General features: G+C 53.9%; 1 protein-coding gene across 1 annotated transcript; it reads left to right on the top strand.

Annotated features, from left to right (window-relative positions):
* The first annotated feature begins 5,055 nt into the window (after positions 1 to 5,055).
* Positions 5,056 to 15,852, top strand: SCRT2 (scratch family transcriptional repressor 2). The gene is made up of 2 exons (XM_084646341.1): positions 5,056 to 5,420; positions 14,600 to 15,852. The coding sequence occupies exons 1-2, from the start codon at positions 5,279 to 5,281 to the stop codon at positions 15,304 to 15,306; spliced, it is 849 nt and encodes a 282-aa protein (XP_084502467.1). The 5' UTR covers positions 5,056 to 5,278; the 3' UTR covers positions 15,307 to 15,852.
* The last annotated feature ends 1,643 nt before the right edge of the window (positions 15,853 to 17,495 follow it).

The raw sequence follows: 17,495 nt of genomic DNA, 5'->3' as shown, positions 1-17,495 counted from the left end.
AATGCAAGCCCCGTTTCCAGTGTGCGTGGTGGCGGGGAGGCTTGCAACAGGGTGAATGCCTTGGGATTGGACTTGCTGGGGCTGGTGGAAGTGGTCAGCAGGCTCCCCTCCGTCACCCGGGTCCACCCAGATGAGACTGGTGAGCTCGTTTCTTTCCAGCTGGAGACACGCAAAGTCCTGGAGTTCCTAGCCAACCCACACGTGCTTCTCCCAGACATTCGGGGCACGCAGGCAGCCGCTCCCAGAGAAAAGCTCATCTCTGTTCAGTGCACGCCTCCAGCCTAGTGCCTGTGGGGCTTTTCCCTCCACACGTAGCCTGCAAAGCCCAGCGCCTGCCCATTCTGGCAGGATTCCCTGTGACCCTACAGGGACACTCCGCTTGCTCCCCGCACCACTTCCCCCTCCCCCCGAGATGAGACACAGGAAAGAATCAGATTCAAATAGAGCGAGAGGGAAATTATTTCCATACAGCTGCCCAGAACGCCACGAATGGAGAGCTGGCCCAGTGGTATTTCAGAAGAAAGGATCCGTTTCCTTCTTCTCGGTTCTCTCTGCCTCCCTCTTTCTCTTTCTTTGGGGGGTGGGTTACAGAGCAGTCAGCAGTATTTGCACAGCTCAGCAGGACTGATTGCAGGTTATTAACATACATTATCTCACTCCCCTGCCTCTGAAAAGAGTGGAGTTCCTATTCTTCCCTCTCCTCAGCCCTCCCTCCTCCCGCTCCTTGTCATTTACACTTAATTACCTCACTTATTACACCACAGCCGGGGAGAGAGAAATCACAGGACACTGGGCAGGCAGGCATCCCGGCACAACTAGGGCGTGAGTAATTGCCTATTCTACTAACGTGCCTTCAAGGAAGGAAATCACACACACACACATAAATAAATAAGGGACGCAGGGCTTGAAAGCACAGGGATCCTTCCACACATGGAGGGGGCAGGGAAGGCCAAAGCATAACCAGTGGCATCTGAATAAAAGGTTCCAGGCTCAGCCCTGAAAGGGATGCCATCTGGATGTGACCTCAGCTCATCCTAAGGGGACTTGCGACCTTGAACTTGTCCAGCCTGTGATGTCACGGGTCCTTGCTGGAGAGACAGATGGGGTGTGATGTCACAAGGAGAGGGGACTGTTCTTTCAGCCTGCCTGGTCGGAGGCTTCTGAAAAATGCAGAGAGGAGACCAAGAGCAGAGCTAAGTCGAAGCCCCAGAGCAGCTCTGGATCTGAACTTCCCCAAAGCGCAGGGGGTGTTTGAATCCTGGGCTTTGCTTTGGCCCATTATAGAGAGAGTGGCATTTGAGAAGCTCAGATCTGAATCCAGACCAAAGTTCGAGGGCTTTTGGATCTGGGGAGTACAATCAAGCCCTGGGTCTCTGAAAGAAGTTTAGTCTGCAGGAGAACAAGAAGAGAATTTCTAAGTGGGGAAAGGTTCACACCAGGGTGTTTGGGTGGAGAGGATGGTGCTCTGAGTTTTCCTGAACACAGTTTTCCAGGTTGATCAGCTGCTCTGCACAGGACACCCGCACATGAACTTAGCCCATCCCAACAGTGATGCAATTCTCCACTGCCTGGTGACCAAAGGTGGAGGGTGACCAAATAGTCCCCTAAGCCCAGTCTGAGTGGGTAAAAGAGGCAGGCCTCTCTCAGTGTGAGAGGTGGGAGCATGTGGCGTGGTCTAGGCAGCGGGAGCCATCTCACCACTCTACAGAACAACGAGGCTCCTTTGCACTAGACGGTACAAGGTGTTTCACTGCATTTCCCAGGCCCAGGTCAAATGCAAAACTTCTGTCAATGAGACCAGTCTGTTCCTGAGCTCAGAACAGGCCTGCTTTGATCACAGCCCATTTCTGTGCAGCGTTAGGACACTCTGGAGGCAGTGGGGTCTAGTGGACGAGACGCTGGACTGGGACTCATGAAACCGGTTCTGTGCCTGGGGGATAGATTAGGGGCCACTGTATTCCAGGGAAGGGACGGTTTCTAATGTGTTTATGTAGCCCTGTTGTGCTAGGTGCTGTACAATCTAGGTCTGGACCTCTAGGTGCTGCTGTAATATAAATAATAGTAAACCCATCACTGGTCTCTATCATAGAATCATAGACATGTAGGCCTGGAAGGGCCCTCAAGAGGTCATCCAGTTCCCTCCACCCAAGGCAGGACTAAGTATTATCTAGATCATCCCTGACAGGTGTTTGCCTAACCTGCTCTTAAAAATCCCCAATGACAGAGATTCCACAACCTCCCTAGGCAGTTTATTCCAGTGCTTGACTAGCCTGACAGGAAGTTTTTTCCTAACGTCCAACCTAAACCTCCCCTGCTGCAATTTAAGCCCATTGCTTCTTGTCCTAGCCTCAGAGCACAGGGGGAACAATTTAACTCCCTCCTCCTTATAACTTGAAAACCATTATCACGTCCCCTCTCAGTCTTCTCTTCTCCAGCCTAAACAAACCCAGTTTTTCCAATCTTTCCTCATAGCTCAGGTTTTCTAGATCAGTCTGGATAGAGACCAGACACTACACCCCAGGAGAGGACAGCCCAAAGCACCCTCAAGAGAGAGAGATGAGAGGAGCGAGCAGTCTAATAACACTGTATGGGAGGCCCTAAGGGCCAGCTGGGACAGCTCCTATAACAGGCTGGGGACAGTTTAAACAACTCGTTGAACCAGGTGTGAGCAGCTGAGTGGAGCAGCGCTTGTCTCAGCCTGGAAACAAAGCGCAGGCCCCCTGAAGTGGGCCTGAAAAGCTTGGGAAGTTGTTTGCACCACAGCTGACTCCCTAGCCCAGGTGCTGCAGCTGACCTGCCTCATGCGGGAAGGATCGACATTTGACTGCAGTGCAGTTGTAACCGTGCTGGTCTCACCCACCTTGTCTCTCTCGAATATTTGGCTGGCATTCTCATTGATTGTTATACTGCTGAGCATTTTCCATTGCCAAGTCCTGTGAAGTGTGTAAGTGTCCCCATCATACAGGCTCTGCTCTCGGTGGCTGCTGGCAAATATATCAGGAACTAGTATTAGTTAAGTGCTGACAAAGTGCAGAAGACACCCTGGTCCCTTCCCAAGGAGCTTGCAAGCATAGTACACAGGCAACACAAAGCACAGTGCATTGGAGGATCCAGAGGAAGGCTCTGTCCTGTTTGTTTGTTAATTTAATGGTGGGGTGGGTCTGTAGCAGACATTAGTTTTGAGAATGGATTTGAAGGACAAGGGAGCAGCCCAGGGCCACAGAACAAGGCAATGGCAGATGCAGGATTAGAATTCAGGCACTCCCAGCTCCTAGCCTCACACTTAATCGAGTCTAGGGGCTGTGGCTTCATAGCTGAGGTCGGATGAGGTGATTCATCAGAAGCCCTATATTTTACCCCTCCTTAATTCTCAGAAACAAAATTCCCTAAATGTGAGCCATCTAGAAATTCAGGGATAAATTGTCAGAAGACGACAGGCTCTGCTCTTGAGTCCAGAGAGGTCCATAAACCCCAGGAGTGTCTCTGAGGGATGTGGAAAATTTACACACAAAACCCCTCCACTAGGTGACAGGGGTTCTTTGGTGTGTCTCCTGTTTGCCATTTGAGAAACGTACCCATCAGAGCTCTCTGTATAAATACTGAAGTTCTGAAGTGGGATTTCCCTTTGGATCAGCTCAATGTAGAGCAGAAAGGGACCGTATTTGCAAGGGCTTTTATAGTACTTGAGTTTGAAATTGTGTTTCTGAAGCAAATTATCTACCTGTCATATGAGGACACTCCTGGAACGGTGGGAGGAGGAAAATAATGTGAAACTTTGTGCTAACTCAGCTCCTTGTAGGGGATTTGACGGGGCCTCCGCTAGCTGGGATATTCTTGCACTATTGCAATAGGGGAGTAAACTCACTGTTGGTGTAACTCCATTGGCTTCAGTGGAGTGACACCAGTCAACAATTTGGCCCAAGCAGTGACAAATTCAGGGCAGGCCAAAAGCATTTAATAAACTGATGGACAGTTTGGAACTCCTTACTCCCCCTCCCTTCCCTGGGATTCTGGCCTAACTTTGGGCCACAGGAACGAACACTGGTTGCCCAGCCAGTGCTGAGACTCTCCAAGGCTGTCCTCGCAGAATCTCTTTCCTGGTGCCCTGAACCTGCCATGTGCATGCATTTCTGCAAAGCAAACACATTCTGCAGAAGGCAGAAGCCTGCCTGAAACCTGCTTGGCTCTAGCCGCGAAGGCAAAGAACCCAGCTTCTTGAAAGGGGAACAATACCACAGACTAGCCCCTCTTTTTGTTTTAGATCTGCCTGGGTCACTGTTTATTGCCCACCTTTGTTGAACTGGGAAATCAAAATGCACTCCCCTCCCCCAGCATATGGAGCTAGACTGTATTATTCACAGGGTCTTAAAACACACTGGTTGCACCAAGACAAAGGAAACAGAGCCAGAGAGTTCATCTGAACAGCCTCTCTCCCTCTGCACCCCTCCTTCTCAGACTTCCTCTCTCCTCTTCCTCATGCACGCGTCTCCATTGTCTGCCTGTGGCTGGACTGGAGGAAAGAAAGGGAATTAAAGAAACCCACCCGCCCAGCGGGGGGAGAATGAACTGCCTGGGGCTCTCACTGCGTGGCTGGATATTCCCTGCCCCAGAACATGGGGTTGCAGGACAGTGTGGATGATTGTCCTGGCCCCGGGGTGGTGTGCCTTTCCAGTGTGTGTGTGTTGAAGAAGTTCTCTCTTTATTCTGGAGCATGTCTCAGAGCTGAGTACCGCCCCCGCCTGACACCTGTTCCGCCCCCCCCCCTTGAACTGAGACTCAGACCAAGGGCTGTGTGTCTAAATGTTAAGCAGATGGGCAGTGGGCCATCTCTCCGCCCCCCATTTCCCCCCCCTTGTCTTCCTTCTTGCCCCTCCTCCTTTCACTTTTTCTCCATCTTTCCCTTTTTCTTTCTCTTTCACCCACTTTACCCATCTCTCTCCCCCTTCGCCTCTCACTCTCTCTCACACGCACACTCACACACTTTCTCTGTCTCTTCCCCTTTCTCTCCCTCCTCCCTTTCTCCCCCACCCCACCCCACCCCACCCTGCGCAGCCGGTTCAGCGGGGATGCGATGATTGTCCTGGGGGACGCGTGATGGATTCAGCTCCTCAGCAAAGCACCGCCTGATCTCCAGCCTGCGTCCCATCTAAAGACCGCGGGCCCTGAGTGCTGAGCTCAGCGAGCGCCAGCCGGCTCCCCCCACGCCCGCCGCCGGCGCAGGGAGCTGTCCAGTGCTGATCCCCTCGGAGCGCAGGAGAGAAGCCCCCCAGCTCGCACCATGCCCCGCTCCTTCCTGGTCAAGAAGATCAAAGCAGACGCTCTCCAGCCCTGCGAGGTCCCGGCTCCCCGCTACCACCCGCTGGAAGCTGCTTATGTGCTGGCCGGGTCCCGGGTGGGCAGCGGCCCCGGGGCCGAGAATGGTAAGTGGCTGAGGCCCGGGATGGAGAAGGGTCCCGGCAGCTGGAACCGGGGGAGGCTCCCCTCTACCCCGCAGTGCGCATCACCCGGGAACCAGGGTCCCCTGCACCAGGCGGGGCGTCTCCGACGGGCTCAGCATCCCCCCCGCGCCGCGGGGCTTGTCGGAGGGGGGGTTGTGTCCCTGACACAGCGGAGCGTATTATTGGGAGGCTACGCCCCCCCTCCCCCCAGACACCGCAGCTCCTATTTTCAGGGGGGCAGCGGATTGTAATTGACGGGAGTGGAGCTGACCCCGGGCCCTGGGGAGTCTGTGCGCAGGAGCCTCCGGACCTCCGCAGCCTCCAAAGAGAGAGACTCCGGGTCGCCTCTAAAGAATAATTAGGACCATGAACCGGCCCGCTGGGTTTGCAACTGGGCAGGAAATGCCCGGCCAGAGGGTTCCCTTCGCGGCTCGGGAGTGGGGCGGTTCGAACCCCGAACTCGGGAGGCCACGTGCCGAGCGGGCCCCGGGCAGCCGCCGGGACTTGAAAAGTGGCGTCTCCTGTGAGGGTGTTGGGTATTTCTGTAGGTGCAGCTGGCGGGGGGCATGGGGGGGGTGTACACAAGCATGTGCATTTAAAAGTGAACCTCTGTTTGTAGTATTATGTGTGTGTGCCTCTGTGTGGTGTGAGTTACAGTGTGGGTGTGTAGGGATGAGTGCCCTATATTGTACATATGCGTGTGTCTGTGGGTTGGGGGGGGTGTGCATGTGCTGGCATATGTGTATTATACTGTGCCGTGTTTGTATGCATGACGTGTTTTGTTGTGTGGGGGTGCACACCTTTGTGTGGATGGGCTGTGTGTGCCCTGTGGTGTGTGTGCGTGGGTTTGCACAGATGGGGTGTACCGGTGCATTTCTCTATTGTGTTGGGGGCTATGCACGTACGTTGTGTTGCGGGCGGTGTGCCCGTGGTTGTGTACTGTGTGGGCCGGCGTGTGCAGACGTGTCTCTCCCTTAGCAAGGTGACCCTAGAACCCAGCAGCCTCTGCTCAAAGTTGCTCTGTTGCAAAATTTCTTCTCCTGCTCCTAGGGGTATTGCTTCCCTTGGAGGGGTCTTGCTAAGCCGGACTTCGTTACCCTCCAAGGACATGGGAGAGGGGCCAACTGTTCTGCCTGAGCAGCCCCCCAGATTTCCTCTGAGCTGGAAATGTCCCTGTGTTGTAGCTTTCCTCTGGGGCACCAATGGCTGAAGCTGGGCTTAAACCCTGCACTGGGCTCGCCTCAGGGTCATGTCCTGGTTGCCTTGTTCACTGCAGAACAAGTGGTGGCATTGACAAGCGAGAGCAATTCCCCAGGAGACAGGAGCTGATCCAGGCAGGGAGAAAGGACATCTTGGGAGGAAATGGGGTCAAGGGCACTCACGTTCCCAAGGGGCCTCATTGTTCAAAGCACTGCCAGCAGGTTTGCACTCCACAGCCCCTGCCAGGCGATGGCTCCGAGGGGCTGTCACCTCACCAGCTAGACCTGAGGGAACTATTTGCTGCTGCCTGGGGTTGGCTTCATGTAAACGAGGAACAGAATGGAAGAGCGAGGAAGGGAGAGCAGCAGGGAAAGGTGGAGAGTGGGAAAGAACAGAGGAGGAGAGGGATGGCATGGCCAGTGTCCCCACGCTCCAGCCTGCGGCATGTGGTGGTGAGTGGGAGCGTAGGAGGGTCAGGCTGAACTAAATGGGGTGGGGGCACCCCAAGCTCCATTAGAAGGCCCTGAACATGTGTCCCTATAACCAGAATGCCCAACACCATTGCGGGAGCGAGCAATGCTAGGCATGATGGCAATACCGTACTAGTCAGATGTTCCTCCAACATGAAACGACTAACAGGGCAGCCCCTGAGGCTCCCCAGATGTGCCCAGGGCTGTGTCATGCAGCACCCCCAGATATCTTCTCAGAGGGTGGAGTAGAGAGAACCTCTGCTGCTTCCAGGCATTTGGAGGTTCCAGGGGAGGTGAGCTGCAAAGTGGGGAGGTGTTGGATGGATTGCAGCACCATGCCCAGCCCTAATCTACCCAGCCCAAGGTGACATTCCTGCCTGCCCTGGGTGCTTGGGGGAATTGGGAGGGCAGGCCGGGGCTCAATCCAAATAACAAGGCAGTCAATGTGAACCTTGTCATTTACATGGAGGGGTGCTAGATCAGCCACTCATTAGAAGACTCCCTCAGCTTCACCCCCATCGAGACACTTCTTCACAACGCTGAGAAGGCTGCAGGGCTGCCCCAGAAGAGGGAGTGATTTTGAGATGACCTGTCTACCTCTCCCTGCAGGTTCAGAGAGAAATAGCAAGGGTCGTGCTATATCTTAGTGGAGATTCAGGGTGCTCTGAGATTCAGTCTGTCACAACCCCGCCAGGCCTGCCCCCCATTTCAGGTTCACACCACAACATTAGGAGACCTGGGATTCCCAACATTTCTTGAGAAACTGCCCTTTCCCATCCATCTCATCACGCATAGACCATCATCTGGCCAACTGGGCCATTGCTTCCTAGGATGGAACTATCTGGGGTCAACAGAAGGCACACTCAGTGGAAAGCTCTCGTGTCTGAATTTGCTTCCTCTGAGTTAGTCAGGTGGCCTTGGCACATCCATGGATGGGGTTTGGTCTCTACAGAAATGAATTGTCTGCCAGATGGTTTTGATGTGTCCTAACAGCACCACTGACCCAACCATCCTGCACAGGGGGTAGCGTTTAATTCTATTTGTAAGTACCACTAGGCACCTAGAAGAAGACCTGAATAAATAAATAAGGAGGGGAAGGAGGATGCTGTGGCCAAAAGCTGGCCCTGTGCGTCAGGACCCCTGCATTTGAATCCCACTCCTGTCACTAACTCAGTATGTATGGCAATGTGCAAGTCACGTACCCTCTCTGTGACTCAGTTTCCCCATCCATGAAATGGGGGTAATTTCACTTACCTACCCTCATTATTGCTTGTACAGTACTTGGAGCTCCTCACCACAAAGGCCCTACAGAAGTGCAAAGAGTTATCATAATTCAGTATTTTCGGTATACATTTAGTTTAACGGAACATAGTCTGTTTATCTCCAGCCTCTGGATCCTCTCAGATCCAGTCAGTGACCCAGCTGGAAGAGGACCAATAAACATTGATTTACTGCCCAAAAGAAGAGGAATACCTGGTGCTGCCACTGGCATTAGTGATTGCATATGTGGGTACAGCAAACGGCACTTGGGGCTGCGCATTTAGTACTGTGGTTGGCACTTCGGATCTCTCGGTTTGACACCGGGGATGGGGGGGGGTATTTTCAGCTCATGCCATGGCTGTACGGGTTGTGACAAACCCAGGCTGCGCCTTGCCGACAGAGGGTGGAATGTAGGGTACCTCCGTAACGGTACCACAAACGCTTGTACGGCTTCGGAGGTTTTCTGCTCCCTTCCATCCCCCTCCTCCCTGCCTTTGTGTGTGTGTGGAGCAAAACGTGTGCGAAATATTTTGTGCGCTGGGTGATGTAAGGGAAAGGAATCCACGCCAGCCGGGGAGAAGCTGTTGGTGCCGCTCTCCTGGAAATAACCTTGCTGTGTGCTCCAGAGAAAGTGTGAAAAATTGCTGAGGAGAGGGCTTTTCGCCCAGCGAGTGTGACTGCGCTCTGTAAACAAGGAGAGAGGGAGGGAGGGAAAGGCAGCTCCATAGCAGAGCTGGGGTGAGGGCGAAGGATCCAGGGCAGGGGAAATATCAGGTGGCCAGCTCCATCAGACACATGCAGTGATGGAAGACCACTGGAGAGCCGGGGTGGGGGTGGGGGTGGGGTTTACACCACATTCAGGCAAGGAGGGGATGCTGCTTCTTAGGAGATGACAGAAATATGCTTCCAGGGATTAAAAGGCAAGTCTTTTCAGAGCTGGGAAGCCAAGGAAGCGTAGGTTGGGGAGAGGACAAAAAATCAATAACTAGGCAGGCTGAGGGCCCGGGGAAACTGCAGGTCACACTCGAGCAATCACTATAACCTGGCACTTAGAGTGAAGCAGGCCAGGAGGGAGAACCCGCCCCCCCCAGCCTGGATACCACTGTATGCACCCCTTCTTGGCATGACTGGCTCTTAAAACTACTTGTGAGGAGTAAAATTGTTGCCTTAGGAGATGCAGTCGCTTGCCCTGAGTGAGGGGTACGTGCAGAAGAATTTCCCATCCCCACCAGGGCCTTATCCCCTTTCTGCACAAACACTGCCCTTTCCAGAGTTAAAGCAAAGATCAGAATTCCTCCCTCAAACCAGAGCCTGAGCGTGTCTCCTCCACACAGTGCCTTTCGGTCGCCACAAACAGGGGAAACCTGGGGTCATTCTCATCAGGCACCCCAAGGCGGTTAGGAATAGAGTGCTCAAGCGACAACAATGTCTGATCCAATTGCAGTCAAACTCACTTGATGTCAGTGTTAAAGGAGGAAGGAAGGTCTTGTGGCTAAGGCACAGGGGTGGGAGTCCAGAGACGTGGGTTCTGCTCCTGGTTTTGCCATGGACTAATTCTGGGACCATGGACAAGCCACTGAGCATCTTGTGAAACTCTCCCACCGTTGCTGGAGTACGGGTGCAACTCCCCAGCTGCTGGCAACGGGGGCAGTGCTCATGTAGACCAGTGGCTAGTGCTTGTGGCAGTTAACCCTGAGCAGAGTTAGGCAAAATCACTGGCCAGGCCCTCCCTGCCTTGGTTTCAAGTAATTGTCAGACATACAAACCATGCAGCGAGGTTGACAGCTCTCAGCCCAACTCTGCTCCCCCACAGACAGTGTGGTTTGGTGCATGGAATGTGACATGGGCCCTCCAGAGACCTGGGTTCTGTTTCTAGCCCTGCCACTGACTTGCTATGTAACCTGGGGCAAGTCCCTTTCCCTTGTGAGTCAGTTGCCCAACCTGTAAAATGGGAATAAAGCTCATGAGTTCATTCAGAAACTATGAAATCCAGGGACGAGAAAGAAGCACTCTCTAGAAAAGCTGAGTATTGATTAGGATTAGGTGGTGGCAAGATGGGGCCACTAGTGTCACATGAACTCATTGACATGGAGCATGCGGTGGAGTAGGTGACTGGTGGTTTCCAAGTGCTGTTAAATGGGAAATCATGTCATGGCCATTGATTGTAAGTAGGCACTGAGTGTGGTGAATTAGTGCAAACAGTTTGGTGCAAGGAGGAAAGGTTTCCAGTAAGCAGGAGCTGGTATCGAGTGGGCTGATCCAGGTTATTAATTAAGCCTGTCTTTCAGCACGAGCACAGTTGGTTCTGGTCTTGTGGTGACCAGATTGTGGTGAACCCCATATAGTGCATCCACCGCCCACCCCTCATAAAATCTCAGGGACCTCAGGAGGTCATCGAGTCCAACCCCCCTGCTCAAAGCAGGACCAATCCCCAATTTCTGCTCCAGATCCCTAAATGGCCCCCTCAAGGATTGAACTCACAACCCTGGGTTTAGCAGGCCAATGCACAAACCACTGAGCTATCCCTCCCCCCACAGGGCAGATTCCCCACCTTTTTCTGATGCCTCCCCCAGCACCCCGGAAAACAATTCTATACCCCAATTGCCTCCTTAGCCCCAAGTTCAAGCTCTTCTGGGGAAATACCCCACCTGTTCCCCAGCTGGCAACTGGCTTTTTTCATGGAGGGTGGGGAGGAGCCCAAATCCAGGCTCGCTTCCATTCATTTTTTTTATAATTCAAAACTCAAGGGGTTTCTATAGATAGGGCTCAGCCCCCCGACCTGCCACGCTGAGCATCGTTGGTACATGCTGCACTGCACAGGAGTAGGTCTAGCTCCGGCCCTTACTACACTCTCCTCTCCGTGCTGCAAGCTGCAAGCCGGGTGCTGCCATGAATGAAGTTACTTCTGCTAATGCGCTCGTCAGAGTACCTTTGCCTCTGAGCGCCACCTCCTGGTGGGTCTACACAGGCCTATGGAGAACAAACAATTGACGGAATAGGCCCTCTCCTTATTAGAGGAGAATATTGATAGACATGTACACATCAGACAGCCATCAGTCTTTGCAAATCAACATGCTGAATATCAATGTACCCAGAAATCCCTGGCTCGTCTGAACTAAGTGCCGGAGCATACAGATGAGAGGTTGATGCCCGTGGAAGAACACTTTTCTATCTCTCCTCAGCTGAAGGGTTACCTTAGGAGTCGATGAAGTTTTGCCACTTTATGCCAGCTGAGAATCTGGCTCATTCTTCCATATTTTACCATGTCTCGCCAGCAAGAGCCGCCTGCACTGCTTTCAGCAGTGGCACCCACATTTCTAATGGGGAAACTGAGCCCAGCTCGTAGCCTGAACATCTGGGTCTCTTTATCGGGCCAGTGAATCGTACCGACAGGGGTGAGAATGCATGTGCTGGGGGGTTTGCACAGCGGCACCTAACCCAGCCTCATCAGACCCGGGATGTTCATTTCAGAGATGGGATAGCCAGAAGCAACTCAATGCCTCACGTACTGTGTTGCAGTGGATGAGCTGTAGAAGTCACACTTCCAAAGGCTTTTGAGTCAGGGCCACCTGCACCAGCCACATGTGAGCCAGCCCATTGCGTGTTCAGAGGGGCACGTGTGTTTTGCATGCACAAATAGGAGGCTTTGTGGGTGCACCGCTGCACAGCTTCCTGTGATGGATTCAGCCCTCAGTATTTTAAGTGGACGTGTCAATCATTAGTCGACAGCTAAACATCATCCCAAGTCCCCAAAAGATCAGCTATTCTATCAGCTCAGAGAGGTCAAAGATCATCAAACCAACAAAATACACTAAGTCGTCAGGTGATGTCTATTGCACAGAGTGTTACAGTTTCACACCATGTGTCTGTGGGGCTGTTTTGTTAGGTCCCAGTTATAATAAACCCGGGATGCATGGCCTGGAGGCACTGGTGTTTATATCCAGGTTGCAGAGAGAGGTTTGCCTCCTACAGATGGGTAGAGTTTGTAGTCAGATCCTGGGTTCTCAAGCTGAGAGTCAAAACCACCCTCCATTTCTCAATAGCTAGGGAGATAAGGGGGTCCCCAAACTTGTTCTGTTGTTAACATGAGGGACCGGTCTGGAAAAGGCTGAGACCACTAAGTTAAAGATGCACCATGAAATATACACTGCAGAAGGCTGCTAAGTGCATCAAAAATATCCCTCTCATGAATCACCTCATTAGAGAGTTTTACCTTTCCAGGCACTGTATGGTCCTGATCCTCTCCTCTCACTTGGCGGGTGGACCCCCCTGGATCCCTGCCAATGGGGCACAGAAGCAGAGCATGGCACTGCAGTGGCAATGTTTCCCTGTGAACAAGCACACCAGACCCTGCAGAAATCGCTCTGTGGGTTTGAGATCAGCACAGGGCAGGAGGGAGTCCACCTAACCATGGACCCTGACTGAGCCAGGATCAATGTTTGCATGCACCCTGCATGCTGCAGGGAGAACCCCCTGAGAGGCAAGGCAGGTTTGCTCCATTGGATTCCCACTGACAGGTATCCAGCACAGAAAGCTAGAACCATTTCAGAGCTGAAGTCCCTCCAGGTGGGTGGCTTTGATTTCCAGCAGTTCCACTAGAGACTCTTTGACTCTTCCAAGTGGGAGGGCAAGCCTCCTGGAGTTTCCAGATCCCTGAGCCCGGTTCTTTCCCTACTAGCTTTCCTTTTAAGGGGGTTCATGTGTCTTGCTTGTTGCCAGGAGCATCTGGTCTTTTGTTCACTGCCTGCAGCTTCCTTACAGCTGCGTTTCTGTCTTCTCACCTTTGCTGTCAGTCAAGCCCAACCTCCAACATCCATCCCCCCTTTGTGTCGCCAGGAGAGTCATGCTCTCGGGCTCTGTGCCGCTGTGTCTCTCTAGTCTCCCCCTGTCAGTAAAGCACCTGGCGAGAGTCAAACCGATAATCTGGTATTCTCTTGAGGGATGCGCCGTGAAAACAGCTCCACAACCAACAAGCCGTCCTACAGATGCTCCTACATTTAGAGGTTGCTCGCTCACTGATATCGCTGAGAGCAAGCTGGGCCTGTGTTTCCAGGGGAAATGGCTGGGGATGGAGGGCAAGACAGGGTGGCCTCTGTGTTCTGTCCCAAGCCCCTTCCTGATCATTCACTTTGGGCTTGTCCAGTTTTCCCCAGGTTTCTGGAGGGGGAGAGGACACTGAGAGACTGCACAGCTCATTGCGAGTGTCTGCCACAGTGGAGCAATGAGGAATTAAGCATCAGCAGCTGTCTAATGGCCTGGGAAGTGATGGAACCCAAAAGGGGCTGGTTGCAGTCTGGATTCAAAGGGCAGGTGGAGTGAATGGACCAGGGGCCGGGCCTAGGATTCTTTCCTTGTGGCTCTCTCAGCAGCTGGTTGGGTGGTGTGTGGCCAGGAGAGATAATAGACGGAGGCTGGGTCAGGACTGAGGAATGGTGCCCTGCGTGAGGTCTAATGGGAACAGGGTGGCTGCACATCGAGACAGACTGGGTCAGACTCCGGGACTGTGGCCCAAGGACTCCTGTCTCTCAGGCCAGGAGACGAATAGCGCACTCTGCCAGGCCCAGCTGCACCCACAGATTCGCAGATGTTAGCAAATGTTATGGTGAACCAGATTTCGGTTTGGAATAAAACCCCAATCTCAGAACAGGGCCAATGTGGCCTTGGCTACTGGGCACTCCATATGAGAGCAAGGCCCTTTACACTGAGCTCTGCTAATCAGGTCAGTTCTGCATGGACAGCCATACAGCTTGGACTAAACCTCCCACGTCCTACTCCACCTTGCAACAGGCAAGAGGGGAATGCTGGGAAAGCGTCTGTGGGTCCAGTCACTCCCCAAGTCCTTGTCAGGATTCAGGAGTGGATCCCCCTCAGATATTGACTCTGACTCCTCATCTAGTTTTCAGCACTCTCCAGTGCTGTCAGCTCCCCCGGGGCGAAGGTTCTCATTTGGCTCGCCACAGAGACTGCGGGCCAGGACCAAGTTTGGGTGCAGGGTCAGATTCTGAACCCTCATCAGAAGTCCAGGAGCACCCAGACTTGGCTCTTTTGGCTTGCCCACCTCCATCCAAAACCCACCTACACTTTTCTTGCAAGTCTGCAGTGTGGTAAAGGCTGCCCCAGGGAAGTCCAGGTCTCATGGGGATGGGACAGTTAGGAAAGGGCTGGGACATACAAATAGGGAAGGAGAAGCCCTGGTAGATGGTGATCTCCATCTGTGTTTGTCTCCTGCAGGGTACAGCCAACATTGCCTCACGCCCTCCGACTATGAGCCTGACAAGAAACAAAGGTTTCAGCTGGTGTCTGCAGACCCGGTCTACGCCCCAGCTCACGAGGAGTACAGCGATCCTGAGAGTCCCCAGTCGAGCCTCTCTGCCCGCTACTTCAATGGCGAAGCTGCAGTCACAGACAGCTACTCCATGGATGCTTTCTTCATCACTGACGGCCGCTCCAGGCGACGTAGCGAGAGCCAGCGGCGCGGGACCCACCGCCACTCGTGTAATGAGTGCGGCAAGACCTACGCCACCTCCTCCAACCTCAGCCGGCACAAGCAGACCCACCGCAGCCTGGACAGCAAGATGGCCAGGAAGTGCCCCACCTGCGGCAAGGCCTACGTCTCCATGCCCGCCCTGGCCATGCACATCCTGACCCACAACCTGAAACACAAGTGCGACGTGTGCGGCAAGGCCTTCAGCCGGCCCTGGCTGCTGCAGGGCCACATGCGCTCACACACGGGCGAGAAGCCCTTCGGCTGCTCCCACTGCGGCAAGGCCTTCGCCGACCGCTCCAACCTGCGGGCCCACATGCAGACCCACTCGGCCTTCAAGCACTTCAAGTGCAAGCAGTGCGAGAAGACCTTCGCCCTCAAGTCGTACCTCAACAAGCACTGCGAGTCGGCCTGCTTCAAGGGCTCCGAACGCAGCTGTGCCATAGAGAACTGAGCCCTGTCCCCCGGGGAGGGGAGAGGAAAGGCCGGGGCAGACGAGAAGCCACCGACATTTGGGAGGAAGGGGGTCCCCTCCCCGCCACTCTCCCACCAGCGGAATCAGGGCTACTCAGAGCGCAAGATGCAGCAGGGACTTTTGCAGCTCGGGCCAGCCGTGTTTGCTGGAAGGATGAGTTTTCCCAGGAAGGACTTGCTTCCCGCCGTGGAGAGGGCATGTGGGGCTGGGGGGTCCCAGGAATTTTCCTTCACCGACCAGGTGATGTTTCTGGATGGAAATCTCAAATGGTGCCAACCGCCAGTTCCACAGCTCACCCGTTTCCCACCCTCCAACCCTCATCCCCCCACTCCCATCTCTTCCCCTCGCGGCTGGTGGAAACAACAGCTCCTGGCTGGCCAGGGGAATCGGGGCAGGACTGTCTCTGGAGCTGCTTTGCTGGCGAGTCAAAGTTCCTCCCCGTGGGATTCGCTCCTAGCTCCTTTTCAGGCCAAGGGACCTCGGGAAGCTCCTTGTGTATTTATTTAATTTATTGCTGTATTTATTTAGTGCTGCTTCTTCTCCCTGCCGGAATCGACTGGGGAGAAACGAAACTTGTCATCTTCTCCCTCAGGAGCTAAACTCACTGGGTTCAAAATGCATCAGCTGTGAAATTGTAAAAGTATTGACAAGGGAACAAGGCAGGCGAGGGGGTCAGCCAGGACGCATGTGGGTTCTGTGCGACTGACAGGCCTGGGGGAGGGGCGTCAGTGCGACTGACAGACCTGTGGGGAGGGGGTGGGGGAGTCAACTGACAGGCTGGGGCATGGGGGAGTCTATGTAACGGACAGGCTTCTGGGAGGGCAGTCTTGTGGACAGGAGGGGTGCTGCATGAGTGACAGGCCTGTGGAAGGGGGTAATTCTGTGCGACTGACAAGCCTATGAGGGGGGAGAGGTGTTTGTGCGACTGTTGGGCTTGTGAAGTGGAAGGATGTTGGTGTGACTGTTGGGCCTGTGAGGGAGAGGGGTGTCTGTGCGGCTGTTGGGCCGGTGGAAGGGGGTGAGCCTATGTGCATATGTCTCTGAGTTCTGTCCTTGTTGGCTTGTCTGTGCTACCCTCGGAGCGCCTCTCTGGAGGTGCTCTGCTCTGTGACTGACAGGAGGGCTGCAGGGCGAGCCAGCCAGGGCAAATTCCCTCCCGCCGCAGCCATGGGACTGATAGAAAATCTCACCATCCCCTGGCTCTAGGAGCGAGTGCCCATTTGGCAGTTCAGGTGTTGGGGCAAGCCCCAGCTCCTGGAGTCAGGGGAATATGTCAGAATCTCAGCTTTCATTTAAAACATATAGGAAGATTCTAGCCCTTATTGGTGCAGAGAAAAGTTTAGAACCCTAACCTGAGCGTCCCCTAGATGTTCAAAAACCAGAAGGTAAATTAAAGAAAACCCCAAATTCAGGAGGCTTTAAAACCAATCTCGTGATTTTTAAAACACATCTCAGGATTTGGGGGATTGGCAATCCTGCAAACACATACCCAGCAACTGGAGGGCCATTCTGGGAGGCAGAGAGTTTCCCTTGTTCGAGTGAGTTACCGACTCTCCGGGGAGTTGTGCAGCTGTCACAATCCAGTGCTTTATGGTGGGAGACCCTTACAGTGAGAGAAACGGGAGCAAAACTTAACGCTTCTGCGGTTTCCATCCATCCCAAATCTCACGGCAATGTCGGACAAGACGCCAGGAAGGATTAAGCTCCACCAGTGCCCACGGCCCACATGCCATAGCCAGAACTATCTATCCTGTTGGGTATGCCCAGTTGGTCTCCCTTCAATGCCCCAGAGGAAGGCAGAAAAACCTCCTAAAACCCCAGCCAACATGCCCAAGGGAAAAGTCCTTAAGCATGGGTTTTGTGAGCTGGTCCGTGATGTCAAAGCCAGATTCCCCTGCTATCCAAATCGCTACCTACGCTTCTCCCTGCAGACTCAGGTTTGATGGCCTTCTCCTGCCAGACGAGATGTGACAGGGTGTTAAGTCCCAGTCTGAGTTTGGGAAGGGCCGGCCCCGCTCCTCACCCATCCCGACGCTCCCCCTGAGGCTGCAGTGTCACGCTGCGGGTTGGTGCTGAGAGGTGGCCACACCGAGCTGGGCCGTTGTGCTGGCGGCCAAGCCTGAGAGGGTGGCACCCTGACCCAATCTGACTCAAACTGTGGGGGGAGG

Source organism: Lepidochelys olivacea (genome assembly GCF_965140295.1).
Source record: "Lepidochelys olivacea isolate rLepOli2 genome assembly, chromosome: 13".
Lineage (NCBI taxonomy): Eukaryota > Metazoa > Chordata > Testudines > Cheloniidae > Lepidochelys > Lepidochelys olivacea.
This window is presented reverse-complemented; position numbering and strand designations above follow the sequence as displayed.